General features: G+C 39.0%; 2 protein-coding genes across 2 annotated transcripts; one reads left to right on the top strand and one right to left on the bottom strand.

The window, feature by feature from the left end:
• The first annotated feature begins 250 nt into the window (after window positions 1-250).
• Window positions 251-8,631, top strand: LOC137585881 (uncharacterized). Its single transcript, XM_068301896.1, has 3 exons — window positions 251-319; window positions 7,465-7,853; window positions 7,917-8,631. Exons 1-3 carry the CDS (start codon window positions 251-253, stop codon window positions 8,629-8,631), a joined length of 1,173 nt encoding a protein of 390 aa, XP_068157997.1.
• Window positions 8,632-16,958: 8,327 nt separating this feature from the next.
• On the bottom strand, window positions 16,959-19,401 carry LOC137584908 (uncharacterized). The gene is given in 2 exon segments (XM_068300503.1): window positions 16,959-17,175; window positions 17,178-19,401. Coding segments are annotated over 2 exon segments (2,319 nt in total). The 5' UTR covers window positions 19,307-19,401; the 3' UTR covers window positions 16,959-16,985.
• Between the last annotated feature and the right edge of the window lie 3,325 nt (window positions 19,402-22,726).

The raw sequence follows: 22,726 nt of genomic DNA, 5'->3' as shown, positions 1-22,726 counted from the left end.
GGAGCTGTTTTGATGATGATGAAATGGCGTGCCTGTAGATACTACAACCATGCCCATGCTCATGCATGGCAGCTATCTCTGTCTGCTTCATAAAAAACACCACACATTATCTCTCTGTCTCTGTCTCACTTTCTGTACCCATCCCCCACGTTCTCGGGGGATGTCTGTATGTAGGTGTGTGCGGCATGCCAGAAAAAGGAATGTGCAATAGAAACCAAAAATATGCGATATAATTCCAAAGCACAATAGCATGAAGTACATCATCAGTGTGGATTTATGGTTGACTGCTGGAATAGGTCAGCTGGCGCATATATCTATGGTGAGTAGAACGATGTTTGGGGTAAGGTGACTGGCTGGCTGGCTGGCTGGCTGGCTGGCTGGTTGGCTCTGTGCCGGAATGGATCGAGCTTTAGGTAAATTACATGCACATGCAAGTCAAGCACATATGCCCCAATCCCAGTTCCTCTAACATCCACCATTCCACCTTCCATAGACGCCTGGGCTTTTGTTCGAGTTCGCTGTTGCCTTGTCTCTTGCGGTGCAAAATATTGAAATCTAACTGACTGACTCTCGTCTTTGCTCGTCTCTCTAATGACGTGTGTTTGATATGAAATATTCATATATGTATGCATGTATGTATATGACAGCGACATCCAGCAGGCAGGCAGGCAGGCTTTGCTATTTGCCCAAAACCAAAAAGGAGACCCAGCTTCAGCCTGAGGTTCTCAGGTTCTTTAAAGTGTCAACAGAATGTTGCGTGCGCGTTTTAAGGCAAAAGGCAAAACTCAAATCACTTGGCATTAGTTTAATGGCTAGACCAACTGGCGTTGGTCCCCATATACAAACAGAGGTATATACATACATTACATACATATATGTATATATTTATATTTATATACATATTATCGTTAAACATCATCAGCAATGTCTTAACTTAAATTTCTAAAGGAGACCTTTCCTTGCTTGGCCAAAAAAAAAAAAACCAAAAACAAAAAAATGAAAAGAAAGAACCTGATTTGTAATTCAAAACCTGTTTGCTTCCGTTGTTGCTTGGGTGAAACATATGTTACGAATTATAAGGAATTAGATTCATAATAAAATAAAGGAGCAACCGTCAAGCTGTAATCAAAACAAAACATTCCCTTCCCCATTTGGTGTCCTTTTCCTATCCTACTCCCTCTACCAGCACGCACGAACGCATCAAGACTAGACCAGCTCTAACCTGGCCCAGTGGTGGGTGGTATAGCAATCAGTGCACAGTGTGTCCATGCTTGTTTTTTGGTTAAATTTTCCGACTCCCATCAGGTGAAATTTGATTAGGGTCGTAAGGGCAATGATTGAGAAAACGTGATCAAATATGTTGCTATAAATGTTTAAATGTTTCGTTTAGCTTTTGTTGCGCCTCTTGCCTATATCTATTCCACACCCTACTGTCCCCCTCCTTTCTCAATTTGCCTGAAATTGTTGTAGTTTTTGGTATTACTGTCTGAGCCATGGTTGAGAGCTAGCTAAAAAGAAAAAGAGAAAAACTTGGGTTTATTATGTTGATGACTTTTAGCTGTGATTATCGTTGCCATTTATGCTTGTCGACGCTCTAACGCTTATGAAAATGTCCGGGGATTTTCCCTTTTTGAATTGGATTTTAATATTGAAATCACTTCAAATGTAAACGTAATCACACATTGAGAACATTAAACGGCATTTGGGAAACTCTTTTTTAATCTATTGAAAATATTATTTCAATAATATACACAAATTTAGTCTGCTGAAATTTTTACATCGTGGACAATACCAGACAAATACAACCTCCCCTGGAACTAGCCGTATAGTTCGAAATACAAGTGAAAAAGTGAAAGTAGTGCAAAGTACAAAAAACAGTAAAAAAAACTGACTAATTTAATTATATTAAGTAAGAGTGAGAGTTTAAAGATAAACTTTGGCACAGCCGATGTTGGCTGCTTATACTATATATAGTGATTAAGTTCTATGCTTTTTATACAGAAATATTTTAGATCTGGCAAAATGTTTATCAACTTATTTAATTAATGATTATTGAAAAATTTCTTTGTTCAGTTGATTAAATTTTTAATCTTGTGTTTTGGCAAGTATCCTTCTGCAATTTCATTGTCCTTATATCTGACAATTTATATTAAATATCTGTTTACGTATTCCTCTTGCAGCCGTGTCCAAGTCGAAAGAGTGCCGATACAAAGTAGATGTGAAACAAGAACTTGGATACTTTTGGCATAATAAACTTTGATGACAAAATTCACTTGGCAACGTTTCGTTAATAAAGCAACGTCCACGCCCAGCAACCACGCCCAACAAACTGCCCCTATTTACGCCAACTCCCTCCCACCCGAAAACTCTCCTCGATTCATGCTGTGCGTTATACTTTTAATAAGTTGCGACGAGCTGACGACAAAAAAGTTATCATTTATTAAAATTTTTGTCTTTCCAACGTAATTATAATAGTTTGATAAAACATCCTGTGCGACAAGTGAGAGATCCAAACCCTGCTGCCCACCCTAAACGGAGACCTGGACAAACGAACTCCCCATCCCTTTTTCCTGTCTTTGTGCGTGGAGCGTCATGATTTCAAATACTGCCTTAGTGTGTGTGTTGTGTGTATGTGTGTGGGAGGGGGGTTTTTATCTCTCTTTTCGTTTTTGACAAGTTTCGCCTTTAATTTCCCTTTATCATGTTTCAAATTATTAAAAATTTATGCTTTCAACTGAAAGTAATTGAAAATGTTCAATAACTGAACTGAACTGAACAGAACGGCACAAAGAGTTATGGTCCACGCTGGATGGAGCTATTGGCTAGCTGGCGTATTTTGATGGCAGGACAAAGTTGCAGGCAAGTGCCACAGCGAAGTCATCGACAATGACGCCGTCGCCATTGCCATCGCCATCGCTGGGTCCATGGGTCTTTGAGTTGTGTAGTAAAAATTGCCAGATACACTAAAAGTTAAGTGCGTCATCGTGAACATCGTCGTTGCTTCCAAAAACTGCAAGTTTTTTGCAATTTCCGTTGCCTTGTGTTTCCTTCTCTGTCTCTCTTTCTAGATCTCTGTTCAATTTTTTGTTTTGTTTTTCTATTTTTTTTTCATATTTTATATAATTATGCACAGAGCAAAAATTATTAATGAGTCTTGGACGTGCTTGTTATGTACATTTTTTTTTTTTTGTATTTTCTGTTCTTGCTATTCAACTTCAAAATGGATGGCATCGATAGATGAAATTGTTTGTTACTCTGGACAACCTTTGATATAGTGCATTTTGTCTTGGCTTAGTTGAGATTCTGTCGGTGACAGGCGAAAATCCATGCCATGTCTATTCTATTAACTGAATATCAATTAAGAGTAAACAACAGCAAAAGCAAAAGTCAAATGTTCGGCTATGAGGAAAAACAATTGACAGTCGCTCGCACACACCTGGCTTACAGCTTAGAGCCAATCAAACATGGCTAACGTTGGATGCCAGACAGACTACGCCAGGCATCTCAATAATAAAAGTAAACAAATTAAAACAGACAACAGTCGAAGCAAAAACGACCACCACGGCAACCGCAGGAAAAACTTTTAGCCATGAAACGACTAAAGTTCATCAGGTACAGGCGACAACAGGAGGCAGGAAACGGCAGAGTCCTGGCTGAATGGCTGGATGGCTGGCTGTCGACCTGCCTGACCGTGCGATTTCCACGCAGTTTAGCTGGCGACGCGTAAGTCCATAAAATCCGCACTAATCTTCCAACGCGAGTTTCGACAAAATGCCAAACACTTTTTGTCAAATCATTCAAACACCTGATGTCTTGCTCAGCAAGACCAACAAGTGGCAGAGAAGAGAAAAGGAGAGGACAGAATAAAGAGACCAGGGCAAACCAGATGAGCCTCTGCCTTCTTGTTGGGAGCGGGTTCATAATATTGCCATGTCACACTGGGCAATTTCCTTACGGAAATAAACGAGCATTGGCCTATAGTCGACGCTTGAACTGAACCCATAGAGGGGAGCAGGGCCATATAATAATAGATTTTTAGCTCAGTTGTTGAAATTTTTACCAAAGTAACGAAGAAAAAAAAAACTCGAAAGAAAAACAATTAAGCCAGATAATAATAATATGAAGAACAGCCAACAGGCACAGGGGTTGGGGCGGGGCCGAGGATGAGAAAAAAACCAACGAAAGAAAAGAACTTTCACTTTAGCTCATTTTCACATTCCGAACTTTGCATTTAACTTTTGGTCGCCTGGCACATTTTTTGTTGTTCTTCCTCTGCTCTCTCCTGGCAATCATTTACGTTCGTTTATGAGACGAGTTTTTGTTACCCAAGCCCAGTTAATGGGAAAAGTATCATCATGCTTATGTATAGGAATTGAAAGCTTTATTTTTCTTAAAGTAGTTTAAACAGCAAATAGAATTTCTTCTTTCCTATTATATGTTTAGTCTTCACTCTTTCTGTAAAAGATGACTTGGCTCATTCCGCAAAGATAAATTATTCATTTTTATTAGTTTACTAAAATAATAATAATAATTATCTGAGAATTCAAACTAAGGTAAATTTGTTTTTTAAAAATATATTTCACTTGACACTTTAGTATATGATATTCCGATGGGAGACCGTCTATACATAAGTAGATATGTATATCAAGCACTACTTTATTTCCCTGCCGCAACTGTGGCCCGCCCGGAAAACGCTTTACCTTGTCTACCGAAAACTTTTACGCCAGAAAATACGTTTCGAGTGAAAAAATATACATTCGCACATCCATACAGATGTACGTACGAACCAGAACCCAAGCAAAAGTTTCTGATGAACATTTTGTTGAAGGTTTTCTTTCCATCCACCCCCTTATCTATCTACCGCCAATTCACCTGTTGTTGGGGGGATGGAGGGTTGGGGGGGGGTTTTCTTTTTTATTTTGCCTAATTGCTAAAGGTTTTGTGTTCTCTACCGCATGCGCTAATAGAAATTTAATGTAGATGAGCACGTGCGGTAAATTTTTATATAGGAACATAATTGTCTAAGTATGCTATTGAAAAATTCATGACGAGTTCTTGATTGGCAACGCCCTCAACTAACTTCTAACTTTCACACAGGCAGATTAGTATAAACAAATAGACGTATGTATGTATGTATGTACGTATGTATGTATTAAGAAAGCTAAAGATTCTAGAATGACAGAGTAAATGCAATGGATATAAATGGCCCATCGGATGACAAAACTTTCGCCACATTGGCAAAACGCATTTATTACGCAAAAAGTCTATTCAATTATTCAGGCGTTGCATCCGCCTCGGCAACACCCCTGGCAAGGGGACGCCTTTGCTTCTCCTTCTTGTGTCAGAAGCACGCTAAATAATTTACAATTTGCTGCCAGTTCCTTTAGAAGATGGGTGTTGCCGTTGCCATTGCATTATATGAAAATACATGTACTTTTTGTTGAAACTAGAAATGCTGAAGCCCGGCCAAAAAGGAGGAAGCCAGCTGACGTGCGTCCAAGATGCGCGACATTCGCGCCCTTGTTTTGGCAAATGGCAAAGTTTTATTTCTGCTCTGCACTCAAATGAAAAATAAATATGACAGTCGACAGCAAAGTTGGGGAATCGGGTGCTACATTTTGAGTGGTAAGAGATGCGCTGCAAACGCAACATTGGGAACAAAAGGAACTTGCATATTGAATGATTTTAAATAGTGAAGACAATGCAGCTGCTCCTTCGGCTTCAGCTTCTGCTTCTGGTTCTGCTTCCGCGTTGCACTGCGCTGCGTCAGCACCGCATTAGGTTTATAAATTAGAAATGATGGGATTCTGCCTCTATGCAGCAGCCACAAAGTGATGTTATCGACTGCAAGAATACCTTACCATTTATCTGAACAAAGTTTTTAATGGAAACCTTCAAGGTTTTTCATACTTGGCTTCATTCTTGTAGGTGGTTCAAGAAGATTTTACCCAGTTTGTTGGGGACCTTATTAACGAAAATGAAATAAACTAGTTCCAAACTTAAGTCATGCTAAACAAATTAAAGACATTACCTATTGCAACTTCTTTAAGATTAATACCCAATTTGCCCATTGTGTGTCCCAAGCACCACTGTACAATCCGAGCACAGGGTGTGTCAATGGGGCTAACCGAGCGTGGAGGTCGAGGGAACTAGGGTCTCAATTTAAGTTATGCAAATGCGCTTATGCCGGCGACAAAAGCCAACTGAAGCCACTCAATGCTAGCAATAATGAGCATCATCATTTTCATCATCATCATCATCTTCATGATGATCAGAAACAGCAGCTTTTGGTATCATCAGGAAAATGGCGCCGTGACAATCTAATTGGTTTAATTGAGCAATCATAAATTAATGCCGCACACAATGCAATATGCATTGAAAGCCATTCCGTAAGCCGTAATCCATACCGGCACTTATTTAATGTAATTAATAGTGTACTTAGTTGAGTGCCCAGGTCGTCAAGGCACAAGTTGGAATTTAAACGGTCACGCCTTGTCAACCCCACACACTTTCTCCTGGTACCAAAACTCCACAAGTTTCCAACTATGTTAGATGACTGAGGTGTTGCCGAATACAAATAAACCGCGAATATCCTGAGTTGGTTACCTAGGAACAATAATCGCGGATTTCTATTTGACCCCACACAAAATACAGAAGCTTCTATGCCTTAGGGGCATATTTTGCGTTGGAGTGTGTGTGTAAATGTGTGTGTGTGCAATTACATTAGCGCACAGTTAAATAAAAGGCAAACCAATTTGGCAACTATGTATACATGTTGACAATTGTTAATTAATTCCGCCATCAGCTAAACCTGATGTACATGTTTACATCAACATTGTATATGGCGCCACTTTGCATGAGATTTGCGCTTTGATTCAGAAAGCACTCAGTTGGACATGTGAATGTACAATCACCTGAAGGTCTTGCTCCAACGCGGCTTACTCATCTTTTTTCCAATATCAAGGTCTGTTATTGAAATAAGCACATATCGCCTTTCCGTTGCCTAACGCTGAAATTATTTCTTCTCAAAAGTATCCATGTTTTCCAGGTCGACAGAAGTAACTGAACTTCAAAAGGTCGTCAATTGTGTTCATTTATATAAAATTTAGAAGCAGTTATTTATTATTCATTCTCAAGAGTATCTGTCGGGGCGTAGCCTGTTTTATTTAAATCACTTATTGTCTTTTTACTGTTTTTTGTACTTTGCACTACTTTCACTTTTTCACTTGTATTTCGAAATGTACGGCTAGTTCCAGGGGAGGTTGTACACTGAGCTCTCTAGCCCGAGGCCCCCCCTTTATATAGGACCTGACCTGAAGACAGCTCTCAACATAAGTTGCTAAGGTTGCTTAGATGCTCAACCAGGGCTACAACTGAAGGGGAGGTTGGTAAACGTAAGGAAGGGAAGGTTGGTAAACGTAAGGAAATTACTTTTCATAACCATGACCAAGCGTTCCTTTTCAGCAATTGGCCATGCAGCTGCCGATCTCAGCTACGATATATGACCTGAAGTCAGAACTTGAACGGCATCTAAATGTGCAATCGGGAATGTTGAAGATATCCGCATCAGGTGTAACGTTAGCGGAATCTGATCTCGTTACAGAAGTATCTGGTCTAAGAGATAAGAAACGCAGGAAGCCGGTGTTGTCATGCTATAACGGAAACAATATGGTGGGCTTGATACTGTTTTCTCTTAAAACAGAGGATGTTGCGGTTCCGTTAGTCGATGACCAGGTGTCGGATTCTTCAGTCATTGATCTTTCCTCTGGGTCTAGCAGCGAATCCACATATGATTGCAAACGCGACCTAAAGCGAAAGGGCGATACACGCGAAAATCCTACGCCTTTTAAGAAGTAAGCGCAAGGAATAGAAAATCCGAATTAGATATAACTGAATATTCTGTCTATTGAAAATAGGTTCAAAAATAATGTCGAATTTAGTGAGGAGAGTATTCCAAGCACGTCATCCGATGGAGCCATGATAGAGGCTTGCGGTATGGGAGGCTGCGAGGTTAAGTCCAGACCTCAACAAGTCGAATCAGAATCGGAGCTGCAAATGGAGGAAAATGGACTGCGGCCACCATACATGGATATATTGCCGGAAAACAGGCAATTTGTGCTGGTCGTTACTACTTCAGGTTGTCCAAAGGATTATTGCCATCTCCTTGAAGATTTCTTCGCCATTTTCCAGGATTATAGAAGCGTGGCAAGTCTCTCATTTAATGAAGTGGCTCCCGTAACGCAGTTCAATGGACGACTGTTCGTGGCAGCCGCTAATGAAGATACGATGGAATGGGTGGAGAGAAATATTTGTTCTATGGAGCAATACGAGGTCACAAGCCTTATTCAATTCCTTAGATTAACAGCTGCTAGGGTTACGTGGCCCAAAGTGAAGTGCAGCCTAAAACTTATTTTCAAGCTCTTAGAAAGCCAAAACTGTAATATTTCGACGGACAAATGGGCAGTAGTTAGTCGAAATTTGCCGCCCTCGTCCTCTGAAAATATTACAGACATATGTGACAATGAGCAATTGGAGATATGGATGGATGCGGAGAGTGCCGATGCGATCAAAGAACGCTGTAATCTCTTGAAGTATAACTTCTTCAATATCGAATTTGAATTTTGCGATTAGTTGCGAAGTTGATGTTTATATTTTTATGTTGCGTAAAATATATTTTTAACGTAGCAGACTCATTTGTTTACCGATTCTTATGGATTTGGATAATGGTTTGTTTGTATTTTAGACGTAAATTAAACTTTATGTTTATTATATACATATGTAGGTCTTAAATTATTGAAATGCGTGCTTCGGCTGGTGTCGGTCAGATGATTAATAAAATAGTATTTTAATACTATTTATTTAAATTAGTATTTAACGTAGTAAAATATGAATATATGTGAGACTATTGGTTGTGTTTTTTAAACATATTTTAAGCTGACAAAAATAAACATAATCGTAATTTGAAACTTCAAATAACCAAGGACAGTTCCTGTAGATTCAGTAAAGAAATGCCGAAATGGCAAAACTTTTTGCCAAATTATAATGAAAACCGCACACACACACAGAAAAACATACATACATATCTATACATAGAAGTAGAATATTTGAATTTAATTTCAAGACAGCAGCGGCTGAGCTGCAATGGCGACAGCAGCTGTTGAGCTACTTTAACAGTCTGCTAGCTCATTAAGTTTTCACACACACACACAAAAGACTCACAAACACATACACATACACACACCCACAGCAATATAATGCGGCACACAAATAAATTTGTCACAGAAAATTTTGCAACTTTGTGTAATCCGCGGGGAATGCGACTCCCAAAGCTGAAGCTGAAGCTGAGCGCCTGGCGTTTTGCTCGTTTCGTGGCCACCAAAGGAAACCACAGTGCAGAGAATCTAGAAATCAACGAGTTTATCTCATTAAAAAGTTATTTTCCGGAGCAGCTGCAAACACACACAGACACACACAGACACACACACCCAGGGAGAGAGAGAGGGAGAGAGAGAGAAAAAAGACTTTTCCTACACATGCCAAGACACTCTCACATTTAAAGAAAAAGGAAAGTGAGGAGTAAGTGAATGGTGGGTGGGCGACTGCTATGTGTACTTAAAAGTACAGGCAGGCTACGAAATATGTAAATCCACTTCATTTAATTTCGCATTTAGCTAAAATGCTAACAGCAAATGACAAATATTCTTGTTAAGAGGCATAAATGTGGCAGCAAGGAGAAAGGCAAAGGCAGCAAGCAGCAGACTATGCCTTTGCTTAGGCCTTTCTCTGGGTTTTTGGCTTGGCGCCTCTCCAAATGGGCCTAAGGCAAGAGAAATGGAAATGTAAGGGGTTTCAGGGTGGCGGGAAGGTACAGTCTCTTATTGTCGATGTCGGTGTCCTTGTTGTTGTTGGTAGTGCTGCTCGACATACTTTGCTTCAAGTATTTTCTAACTGCTGCGCCGTCGCCGTCAAAAAGACAAAGTACATTTCCGTTGGCAGTTTCCGGTTTCCGGTATTGTTTTGATCCACCATCACCACCAGCAGCAGGCAAACTTTCCTGCTACTTGTGTTGTTACGGTTATTCGTAGCATACTCACCAACAAAACAAATTCTTAACTTGCACACAACGAAAACAGCTTTACAAATGTGAAAAAATCGATTCGAAAATTAATAAAGTTAAGTGCAACCCGAAAGCGAGAATTGCAAATCAAACAAACAGGGATTGAAAATCTTGTACCAGAAAATGCACGTAAATGAAGTGAACAAGTGATTCATCATTTCAAATGGGCAATATTGGGCCAGCATAAGGATAAAACGCCTTTGGATGCCAAGCAGCAGGGCATACATGTATCCTGCCCCTTACTCTCAGTAATTCCACAGTACCGCCCTCTTCCCCATAACCACTCACACACACACACAGTCTGCGTTAGGATTTGGCTTTGGCTTTACCCTTGCCCCATTGTTGTTGGCCTTTTCTGAATGCTTTAGCATTTTGGTCAATATTTGTGCTGCGCTTTTGCGTGTCCTGCCGTAGCAATCGAGGCAATCCAGAAGCCAGCATGTCCTGGAGTCAGCCTGCATATGCAGATGTCGTAGCATGAAATGCTTTTAGCCATAGAATCTCTTCCATTTTCTGTTTTTATTTTCGTTTTTCTTTTCTTTCTTTCTTGGTTAACAACATAAAAACGTGCTTACACCTCGCTTAGGCACACATACTCACATACACACACACACACAGATAGCTTTTGCCTGAAGTTTTGCATTGTATTTACCTGGCAAACTCCTTCTCCATATGCATCTGCATGCATCGGCATCTACGGGCAGTCTATACGATTTGCTCTAGTAGATTAGCATGTTCACTGCTTGAACTGGCCAGTGTCCATAACCCACAAAAAGCAACCTCAATAAAGCCTAGCCAAAAGCTCGAACTAAATTCCAATTGAAAATTTATTTTCGACAAATTGTCGAAAGAATATTTTTCCCCTTTTTATTTTTCCTTCTGCTTCTTGTACAACTTGTTATTTTTTTTTTGATGTAATGGAGAAATCTTGTCTAATACTCATTCAATGAATTTTACCATTTACCCATTGAAACATTGCATATATCTAGCATTTTGTGATTTCGTTTATTTTACTGCTTTTGCTTTTTTCGTTTGTTGTTTTTGTTTTGCGGTTATTTTACTACATATGAAAGTGTAAGGAGGGGGCGGTGCAAACAAGGAAAGGACTTTGCCCAAAAATTAGACAAGATGTAAAATGAAATCGATATGAAAATGCGTTCTAGATAAAATTATTCGACTTACTTTCAACATGAATATTGAACATTTTCCTTTAATTTCAATTGGAAAATCATAAACAATCATCATGCCAGGACAATAAGGTAGTAAATTTGTTTCTAAATAGTTGTTAATATTTTAAATAATCAGGGTAGTTATTCGATTACTCCAAGATTATTTAGGTTCTTAATTCAGCTACATGTGAAACTGTGAGGAGGGGATGGGGCAAAACGAAGGAAGGACTGCCAAAAACTAGACAGGATGTAAAATTAAATCGATATGACTGCATACGTTTTGTTTAGTGGAGAATTATAAATAATTATCATGTCATGACGATAACGTATTCAATTTGTTTCTAAATACATATATTGTAAAATGTTGAATTCAATTAGTTGTTAGTTGTTTATATATGAAATAATTATGGTAGGTTTTCGATTTTCCCAAGACTATTTAGGTTCATAATTATACGCTTTGAAATAGAAACCTTTGCTAAGACTACAGTTCGCATTTTCCAGTAATTTGCTTAAAGGTCAATTATGTCATTCGCACAGTCTACTTTTGGACCAAGTTTCTGTTCAAACTCATCTCTCTCTGTCTCTCTGTGTGTGAATATCAAAGCTGTCCCAGAGTCAAAATCAGAAACCAAAACTTCATGCATCATTTGCATGGTAAACTGGCCGACATTGATAACTCGACTGAATGTCTGACTGACTGACTGACTGGAATGGGGTTTGCGCTCTTAATGGAAATCAATTCTGTTGAAAATTAAAGCAAACTTGTACAAAATTCTTTAGAAGTTTTGACCCTTGAATCCACTCAACGCTTGTCCCTCATTTGGGTTCTGGGGCGGGGATAGGTTTGGGATTGGGATTGGCAATGGGCTTTGTCCCATGCCCATCATTGATCATCCAAATGTTACGCATCGCACAACATTTACAGTTACAATAGAACGTTGGCAATTTGCCGCCGATGCTTTTGAGTTGTTGCTTTTGTATTATTTACTAAAAACTTAAAGGGCTCAATAAAAGCGCCTTGGGATGCGAATGCTGGCTCACTCGTCACTGTCCTTCTTTTTTTTGATCCTATGCAAACAGCAAACGCTCGGAAAGAGCAAAGGAGAAAACTAGTAGTGGGATACACTCTGCCAAAAGCAGACGAATGTCTGTCTCCGACATACATACATACATCTATGTGTATCTGTGAATGGGCAAAAGGTCAGCCTTTTTATGTTTGTTTTGTATTTTGTTTATGCAAAAAATTTGCCAGAGCAATTTCATAATGGGTCAAAAGAGAAATCAACTTTTTGTTGTTGTTGAAAGTTCTTTAAAATGCATGGAAAATGGCAACAACAACAAGAACTCGGTGAACATGTGTCTGATTGCTCTCAGGTTACCGCCCACGCCATTGACCAAATGGACCGGATGTCAAATACTAAACTAAAGTTGCCAAATTTTCCAAATGAATCACACATACACTTCACTTGCAGGCCCCGCCGACACAAAGGCAACAGCAGGATAAGAAGAGCCTAGGAATTGTCCACCTAACCCAAGAAGCTAGCTGACCAACCATTTTCCTTACCCGTTTCTGGAAAGATTCTTTGCCATTATTTGGACGCCGGTTAGGTTCATTTTGTTCTTTTTTTGGACCTGTCTGTTCTGTTACCCTAAGGAGTTTTCCCTATTCTGGCAAACCCATCAAGAGATTCTGCTTTTTGGAACTTAAAATTCTTAGTTTGTCCAAGGCAAAGTGAATAGTTTAATGCTTTTAATTTTCTACATTTTATTTATCAAGTTTGAGACATACAAGGCAAAACTATTTAAGGCCCAAATGCAAAAAGTTTTTCTATATTTGAAAAAAAAAAAAAACCAAAAAACAATTCCTTCCCAACCATACATTTCCTTTTGACTTTGGTTATTAGACGCAATGTCAGTAGGATGAGGTGCTAACAAATTGAATTCCTGTGGATATTTGCACGGAATCAATACAATATAAACTCACTTTATATATGGGAGGAAAAAAAACTATTCCGTTGTCGCACTAGTTGCAAATGTTTGCAAAATTGCTATTTGAGAGCGGAAGTGAAGTGCATTTCCCGTTTACACAGACAGGCGCACGTTTTACTGTCATGTGATGCCAACTAGGAATATACTCTTCAAATGAAAGGGTATATTAGGCAATTATTTGAAAATTAACTACCTTACTACGACTTAAAGAGCAGAAATTCAAAAGGGGAAGTTTTTCTTTGGGCAAAGTTTGTTGTGTGGGACAAGCGAAATAAAAAAAAAAAAAACTAAAGGGTATCTCTATTTTTACTTGCAACTTTTATTTGATTTTGTATTATCAACTGACATTTTGCCGACGGAAGCAATCAATTCTTTTTTAAGTCACTGTGGAGCACGCATTAACCATGAGGCACTCACAATAGGTTATATGTACATATTCCATGTATCGGGAATAAGTAAAGAATAAGTAAAAGCATATTTGGCCTTTTAGTTTAATTGGTTTGTAAAAGCTATAGTCGAGGCCATAGGACTGACAGTTGATTTATATATATACATATATATATGTATGTATTTGTATATATTTATTTACCTGAATGAATTGCACACCATTACAAGCAATTGTATGCAGAGACCCCCAACCAATACCCATTCGCAGTTGCATATGCAACATTTCACTGTCACTTATGCATGTCCGCTTGTCACTTAAGCGCAGCTCAACTCAAATCCACACACACACACAGAGAGAGGATATATACTTGCAATATATACACGATATATGTATGTACTTTTATTAATGTCCGACATTCGCTGGTAAAGTGCAACGCATTGTGGCTACTGCCACCCAATGTGAGCCAAAGAGACGTAGCCACATCGAAAATGGCAAGACTGAGAGTCGGTATTCTCTGTCTGGACTCTGTTCGTCCTTCTGAATGTCTCTACGTTTGTGTCTGGATGTCCGCTTGTCTGGTGCAGTGAATTAAATTGTAAAGATTTCTCTTGTTTTTCAGTGATTTTTGCCAGTTGCCTGTCTTATTTGTTCGTCTGTCCCATTCCACTTCTCTTTCGGCTTTTTTCTTTTATTTTTTTTTTTTTTTGCCGATACTCATTTTATCCTTATTCTTATTTAAATTAATTCCCAAGCAGATTATCACATTTATAGCGATTTACTGTTATGTTAAAGAACAAATTAACGTATTTAAAGTCAATGTAATTAAGTCGCATACCATTTGCATTCATTGAAATCCAACAAATATGCGTACAAAGATTCCTCCTGCTCATGCTTCTGTTGCATTTAAGGAATGTAATTTACACTGTTTGAGCGAAACATTTAATTATTTACACTTTACAGGTGATGTCAAGTATTAAAAAAGTACAATTAACTTGCAATCGGGATTATTTGTTGTGGCTTAACTCAGCAGCAAAGGCAAACCAAAATGAAAACAAAAAACGTGCTTTATGTGTGGGTTTCCTAATTATTATCTTATAGGAACAAAATTACAGTAAGACAATTAAGGGAAGACAAAAAAATAAAGCACAAGATGGTCACCCTTAATACTTAAACCCATCCTGAAAAAGACAACTTAATTATATAACTATGAATTAATGACTGGTTAAAAATAAACATTTAATTCTTCCAGTTGAATAGAAGTTTTTGTTGAATTGATATCTGGTAAAGCCAACTGAAGTACTTAAATTAAAAGGTATTTTAATATCGAACATCGAACATTTGACTGACCTCGTTGAAAAAAAAGGAAAGAAACCAAATAAAATTAAATATATATATATATAACCAGATAGTGAAACTTCTATGGCATTACGTAATTGATTTCCTGGTGATGTTTCCCTGTTGTGCAATTGCCATGGGAATATCTGCCTGAAAGATAGACTGGGTGGAATGGGCTAAAGTGCGTCCATCTTATAGTTTTGCCATCCCAAGTCCATAGCTGGTTTTAACTTGTGGCTTGACTATTTCATTCTCTTCTATATATATTTTTTTTCTTTCACTTTCTTGATTTTGGTTGGTTAGTTTTCCCTTATTTTTACTTTGTTTTTTTTTTTGCGCTTACTTACGATAACTTTATGACGCTTATCGCTACAAATGTGCTTGTATCTTGACTTGGTCGCTTTGGTCACCGCCTGCCCCCCGTTTCACAGTTTTTGTCTTGGTCTCGGTGTATCTGTATCTTTATTTCGCTCAGTGGCAAGTAAGTACATTCCGCGAACGCCACATAAAAGTAAAGTGTAGCCAAGTTCAGTTGATTCCACCAGCAGTACGAGGCAGGGTGATGGGGCGAGGGCGCATCTAACTACCAGAGCTGCGTCCTAAGTAACTTATGCCATAATTTCGCCTGCTGGAGAATAATCGCAAAAAGGAGTCTGGCAAATATTATTTTTTATATTTATTTGACTTTTTTCGCCTCTGCTTGCTTAATGTTTATTATGAATGTTACTCATGAGCGTATTTAGTTAATTTTATTTCACACAAGAGAAGTCAAAAGCAAAGCAAAAAAAAAAAAAAAAAAAAAAAATAGAAGAATAAAAAAATCCAATGCTCCTTCCTCTGTCTGCCTCAGAGTCCTGTCTGTGCCACATCTCTTCATCTCTATGTGGCATTTGCCTAGTTACGTCTGGTCGTTTTGGAGTTTTTGCTTCAGTCAAGAGACTGCTGTAGCCTGAAAATTAAGTTAACGCCATCAACACTTCGCCTCAGTGTGTGTGTGTGTGTATGTGGTGTGTATGTGTATGTTTTGCGGGCGGTTTCCCTCAAATTAGAAGCCTCTAAAAAGAAAGAACGAAAAGGCAGCCGCTTATCTGCGTTAAGTAGATGAGAAAAGTTTGTTGCTCGGCTCGTTGATAACTTGAATTACATGCTCTCATATTTCTTTCATGGGAATCCTGAACTGGGCTGGGCTGGTCTGGTGCTAAAGGGAAAGCATCGTCTATACGCATATGGCCTAAAGGCCTTCTTGTCTCTCTGGCATATGCATTCATTTGTTAATATTCATTCGATTCCACTTTTCCTTCTCCCACACAAGTCGGTCCTCCGTTTTGCTGTCTTTCGACTTTATGGCTCAGTGGCCAAGTACTCAGCGTCAGTCAGTGGCAGAGGTGGCATTAAATTGGCGACACTGTTGCCCAAATCCATGCTGCTTAAATGCAAACTGCTCAACTTTGTTGCAGTTGATAGAGGAAAGTGCCAGAAGCGTTTTTTCTCCCTCTCATTCCCTGTCATTCTTGGTTTTTCCCTCGCGCCTTATAAAATGACCTTCGAATGAGGTGTGGCATCTTCGTCTTTGGAGTGGGTGTGGTTGGTTAAAGTTAAAGCAAACACGTTGCCAGCAACTTAATTAGATTTCAGTTTATGCCAACGTTGCATTTTATGGCAAAGGTTTTAAAGTGACCATTAGCCCAGATGACATTTCAAGCCCCTTGAGATTGTACAAAAGAATGAAAAATGGACAAAAAAGAAAGCAGAGGTGAGCTAAGGTGTATAGTTAATCCATTTGATTAGAACAAAACCATTGTTAAATTAGGCAAATACATTTAAAATGTACTATTCGAAAGTCATTTGAAAACAATTAAATTTATTTTCTTTATAGGCAAATATATTTCATAATTCAAGTGTAAGACATATTCGACATACAAGCATTGTGTAAATAATTCTACAAAATAATTATACCAGCACAATACCAATATATCAGTGCGGTGTCTCATAGTTCCCTATTGTTCTTGATATAGTAGTAACGATTCGATGGACCAGGCTGATGGACAAATTGACGAAACTGATCTATGTCAAATATATTTGGATTGTAGGCAAAGGGTTTCTTTGTTAGCGATTGAACCGATTCATTTGTTTTAGAGTCAGATCTTTTCTTACTAACTCGTGGCAACTGAGATTTCATCCCAAGAGCTGCCCAAATGTCATAGTCTTCAGTAGTCTCCTCTTAACCTCAACTTCTTTGGGTATGGAAGTGTTGGTGGGTAATTGATTCAGACGATTTTTCAGACACTCGTTTTTTTTTTCCTGTTCCTGTTGAATTTTTGCCACAATCGGATGCTTGCGGGCCAAAACAAGATTACAAATGCTTTGTTCAGATCGGCTTTGGCCGCCCACATAACTATTTTTAAGGAGAAATCTATTACGCCTTAGTAAAATATCAATTTCAAATTCGGTATCTTCAGTCAAATCGCAATCGCGACAATCGATATAAATGATGTTATTATTCGGTTTAATGGCACGAAGTATGGCAAGACCAGCAGAAGGATCAAGAGGTAATGCTGCCATATCCAAATGAAGTAATGGACTATGTGTGCGCAAAAGGCGACACACCTCATTGGCTGCTATTTCTTTGCCAACCTCTATAGCCGATATATCCAGCCTCTCTACATGTTTTGATTGTACCAGAAATCGTATTAAAGAAGACAGACCGCCAGATGTGACCGGGTTATGTCGCAGGCCTAGGTATTCTAGAGGCTCTTCGCCTTCATATTCGCCAAGAGCGAATACAATGGCCTCCATGCATTGTTTCCCCAATTTATTGTATTCCAGTTGAAGGACTTTTAACATTTTTTTGCGCTGCAGCAAAGTAGAGAGTGCAACAAAGCAATCGTCGTGAATCAGATCGTAGCCAAAGTCCACTTCTTCCAGCATATTGAGTGTTCTGAGGGCACGGGCTAGAACTAGCAATTGTTCTTTGTTCACTGGACTGTTGCGCAAGCGAAATATTTTCAAGTTCTCCAATGTTTTAATACCTTTGCTCAGACGTGATATATCATCGAAGGAGAACTTCAAATACCGACTCTGATAGTCTTCCGCCCTGCCAGATGGTCCCAGAAACTCTAAATGAAATGAGACCAAATTATCGAAATGGCGCACAAAGCTAAGATCAATGTGATGGCAATGTTCCGACGGAAAGTCATAACGTCTAATGCGTCTCAGTAATTTTTCCTTGTTTCGCATATCGCGAATTTTGTCTTCCCCATCGCTTGGCTCTGGCTCTACAGGTATATCAAAAACTCCTTTTATTTTCTTTTTCTTCTTTTTTGTAGCTGTTTTCTTAAGACTTTGTTTGATTGCTGCATCCAGCATCTGCCGTTTCATTTCCCTGTGCTGGCGGCGGCGGTCACTTTCAGCTTTTTTTTTGTCACGAATATTTCGCAATAGCTTTCGTGCCTCATTGCGATCATATCGAGCATTTACGCGATCAGCATGTTGCTTATCGGCTTCCACAATAGAAAACTCCCTTGAAGTGTAAATATCAACCCTCCTAACACTATCATCACTGGAACCTTGCGAAGTTATATCGGTGCTTTCTTCATCTTGTTCTTGTTCGCCTTCACCTACGCCTACGTTTTCTTCGTCGGTATTCGGTTCGTCACTGGAAATTTCATCCATCTCTGAGGACGACGAGGTGATATCCAATTCTGAGTCACTCTCCATATGTTGGACAAATGCACTTGCCGGCAAAGGCTTCAGACTACGTATGTGTATTGATTTCACACTCTCTTTGATCAGGCCAGCCAAACGGGCCATCTCTTTCTCTGGCCAACATCCGACTGGGCAGTTTTCAACCAGCTCCACATACTTAAGGCTAACACCCTTGGACTTCCAGTCGTAATCATTCCATTTCTTTAGTTTCAACATTTGGCTGGTGCTTTTGGCAAGGACCACGCGTCGCCAGTAGAGCATATCATCCACCACAAAGCAATCCTTCAATGGCAAATCCACATCTAGTGAATCATAATAGATGCGCATTTTCAATGGATCATTTTGTATAATTGCTGGAATATTTTTAGGAGCTGCCAATTTAGCCATTGCCTCAATGCATAAATTTATAAGCGGGCCAACATGATTATTTTCAATAAGAGCCTCCGAATAGATCTCACGATTCCTTTCACTAAACAAGCGACGGACACTCAACGATGGATTATAGACCTTATATGCGGCTAGTAAATTTGGTTCTTTGGGATTGCGAAATAGATAGGCATGATGTGGTGGCAAGGAAGCCTCCTCATTGTCATCGTAGTCCATTGTAAATATAGAATTGTTAAAAAATATGAATTGTTTGAGTTTTTGTGTTCCTATTACCTATTATGCTATGCCATCAAATTGCTTGACATAAATTCCAAAAGGTGCTTGAAATTTTTACTTTACACAATAAGCACTTGGGCACTTGCCAAGTAAATTTAAATTAAGCCAAAGCAATGGTAAGGATAATTGGGGGTTGGGGTTGGGTCTAACGTTGACCGCTTCTTGAGTGTTGCGTTTTAGTTTTGTGGCTTTCGCTACTTCAGCTTTCATCTACCTGGAAGGATATTTTTCTATCTAATGAAATGAAAATAGTTGTTGGCTTATCCACTTTCTTGCTCTCTCTCTCTCTCTCTTTCTCATTATCACTCTCTCGTATTCTTTTACATTTTCCTTTGATGGCTGGCAATTGCTTTTTCAATATCATGCAATAATTTTGAAAAATTAACTTTAAAATCTTCTTCTTAAGTAAAGATTTTAGAGTGAGATATGGAAAGAGTTTCCTTAAAGTTCTTAACTCGTTAAATAAATGCATTTGGTTTATATTTGCGCCACCAGCTAACGATAACTGCATTCGTTTCGGCCAATAGTATATATGGCCATGACTTTTGCTTTTGCTTCGTCAATCACCACTTTTTATCTGGCACGACATTACCAGAGCCAGCCAAGTCACCAAGCTCAGTGGAGAATGTCCTTACCGAGTTGTCTTTCCTGTGGATATGTGTGAGTGGGTGTTGGTAGGGCGGTGGGTATGACTGTGTGTGTGTGTGTTTGTCGAAATTTATTACAACCTTTGGGAATTCTTTTAAGTAGTTGCTCGATTCAAAATAATTTTCCATTTATCACTGTGATAACAAAACAGTTTTTCCTCGACCAAGCGCGAAAATGGCAAAATAACATCAGAATAGCAAAAGCAACAAACATTATGAAAGACTGAGCGTTTGGGCGGTAGGAGTGGGTGATGGGCGTGGCAGTGCTAGGGCAAAAATAAAGTGCTCTTTGGCAAATCTTATGCTGAAACTTCTTCTTATTGTTGCTTGGTGTTGTGGTCGCCCAGGGAGTTGAAGACTTTCTGTGGTCGTTAGGGAGCCTGACCAAGGAAAACTGACAAATGGTGGACCGGGAACGGGAAACGGACGAGTACTGCCTGCTCTAATGATAAATGCGGGGCAGCAGGTGATTTAAAATAATTTTGGTCAGCGCGTGAAAAATATTTGTTGTTGTTTTTGAAATTTCTGTTTTCTTTTTTTATTTTTTTTTTTTTAAATTTACGACCTGCCGTTCATCTAGCAGAAAGTTCGGAGCTGCTGGGTAAAAAGTTGGCGCAATTGCTTAACAGACATGTTTGTAATATTTGGCCAAGGGACGAGAGAAAAACAACAAACAAAACCAGAAAGTTGGAGTGGAATGAGTTAGAAGAGAGAAATGGGTATGCCAACCGCAGGGCGTGTCTGTTGAGAAACCTAACTTTTGGTCGCGACACGTTCACGTTCCACCTCGTTCTTGCAACATGAAGGATGCCACAGAAAAGAGTTTAGTGGAAACTTTGCTTTTGCATTTTATCAAACGCCAACGTCCGTCGTCCCCTCTACTATTTTCCCTCACTCACTCTCTCTGTCTCTCTCTCGCTCTTTAGCAATTCTTGCCAGTCTTTTTGTAAGGATTTTTGGTTAGTTGACTTTACAAAGCCGTTGCCAAAACGCTTGTCAGCAGCAGCAGCAGCACCGGGCTAGACTGGACTAGGTAGGTTAGGCAAAGCCGAATTGGAGGCCGACAACAAAAAACTAAAAGCCCACCCAGACGTCATGCATCTTTCATGGCTGCGGCACAAAAAGTTTCATTTGTGTTCGAACTAACTTTGATGAACTACTATTGCATCTGGGGCCGGCTGGCAGTGAGTGCGAAAATTATGTTCTTGGATCATTGAGCAGAGCGTATTGCCCCATTAAACACACACAGGATGAGAGCCATGGTAGCCCATCGACTGAGCCAACTGCATTTGCATAATTTGCTAACTTTTTCCCTTTGCATATTGACCAAGTTTTTCTCTGGTTTATGACTTTATGTTTATTAAGCCATCAATTATGGGAGACGAGAATAGAAAGTTTTATTGATTTTTAATATTGAATTTGTTAGAGAACATCAACCTAGTCAGCTAGCGGTGAGTCAGAGGTCAGACTTAGCAAGATGGACCTCTTAAATATTTCACTAGAATCTGCTGTAAATTCTCATTCACATCTAATTATATTAGATTAATGTTTCATCGACTAAAGTGCTTGATAAATACATATCTGTGAAGCTAAAATGCCTAGCAGGAGTGTATGTATGTGTGTGTATCTCTTGAATATCTTGTCCTTGTTGTTTGCCAAAACCCTTCATTCATAGTTTGTTGTCAGTCCATCAGGGGAATTGAGCACTCTCATACATAAAATTTAACGACATTGAAGCCGTTCGATAGTTGCCAACATTTACATACATTTTGGGAATTAAAATTCCCAAAAATAGAAGAAAATCAAAAAACAAAAAATATAGAATCAGATGAAAACTAGCAAAAAGAAACATATAAATTTATATATGTATGTATGGAAAATGCCAAAAGTTTAGCATAAAGTTTTTGGCGCTTAACATGCAAACTTGCAATTGGCAGCGGCCAAACCAACGAACGAACGAACATGCCTGCCGGCCTGGACTGCAGCAAAGTTTCAGTAAGCTGATAGGGTCCTTTTATTTTTTGTTCCTGTTCTTCTCCCTTGTTTTTTTGTTTTAACGACTTAGTTTGTGGCTGGCTCGTGGATGGTTCACTCGCTCAATGGGTCCAACTGGCTGGCAGCTACCTAATGTTCGTCTCAACGAGCTTTTGGTTGTCCTTTCAAGTGTAATGGTCGAAACAGGCTTTTAAAGTAGCAACAAATGTGTGTACATACATATGTATGTGCATGCCTGATATAATTCTGCTACGACTATTTCAAACAAAAAAAAAAAAGGTTTCAAAGGGCGATGACAGAATGTGCAATAACTTTTCTTTTAGCTCTGAAATATCAAATTAGACAAACTATAAACCAAAAGGAATGCTAATAATTGCTCAATTCCTTTATTGACTTTAAGACATTTGACCAACTGTTGTAGGATATGGCCAAAGTAGTAGCACTCGAATGTGTTTTCACACCTAGTTGTTGTTTCAAAAATAATTGTGAAACTAGTGAATTCAACTAGAAACCACCTTGATGTGGTAAATTAATGGTTATAATTATATGACAGTTGGGAGTTAATTTTCAGTGAACATGAAGAGATGATGGCTTGCATGTTGAAACAGATTCGCATACATCTTTCTCTCTGCGTGTGTCTCTCTTGTTCTGCCCTTTTTTGCAATATAATCCTCTTGGCCGCAGCGCATTTGAAATGTCATGCCCCTTGTAAAATGCT

The sequence above is a fragment of the Drosophila tropicalis genome, unplaced genomic scaffold (assembly GCF_018151085.1).
Source record: "Drosophila tropicalis isolate 14030-0801.00 unplaced genomic scaffold, ASM1815108v1 contig_878, whole genome shotgun sequence".
Lineage (NCBI taxonomy): Eukaryota > Metazoa > Arthropoda > Insecta > Diptera > Drosophilidae > Drosophila > Drosophila tropicalis.
The sequence above is the reverse complement of the archived record's forward strand: the minus strand, read 5'-3'. Positions and strand labels throughout refer to the sequence as shown.

Bases quoted from the DNA above. Each gene is read 5' to 3' on its own strand.
- LOC137585881 (XM_068301896.1), top strand. From the start codon at position 251: ATGAAGTACATCATCAGTGTGGATTTATGGTTGACTGCTGGAATAGGT. The intron at 320-7,464 runs GTGAGTAGAACG...GTTCCTTTTCAG, and splicing joins AGCTGGCGCATATATCTATG to CAATTGGCCATGCAGCTGCC. The intron at 7,854-7,916 runs GTAAGCGCAAGG...TATTGAAAATAG, and splicing joins AATCCTACGCCTTTTAAGAA to GTTCAAAAATAATGTCGAAT.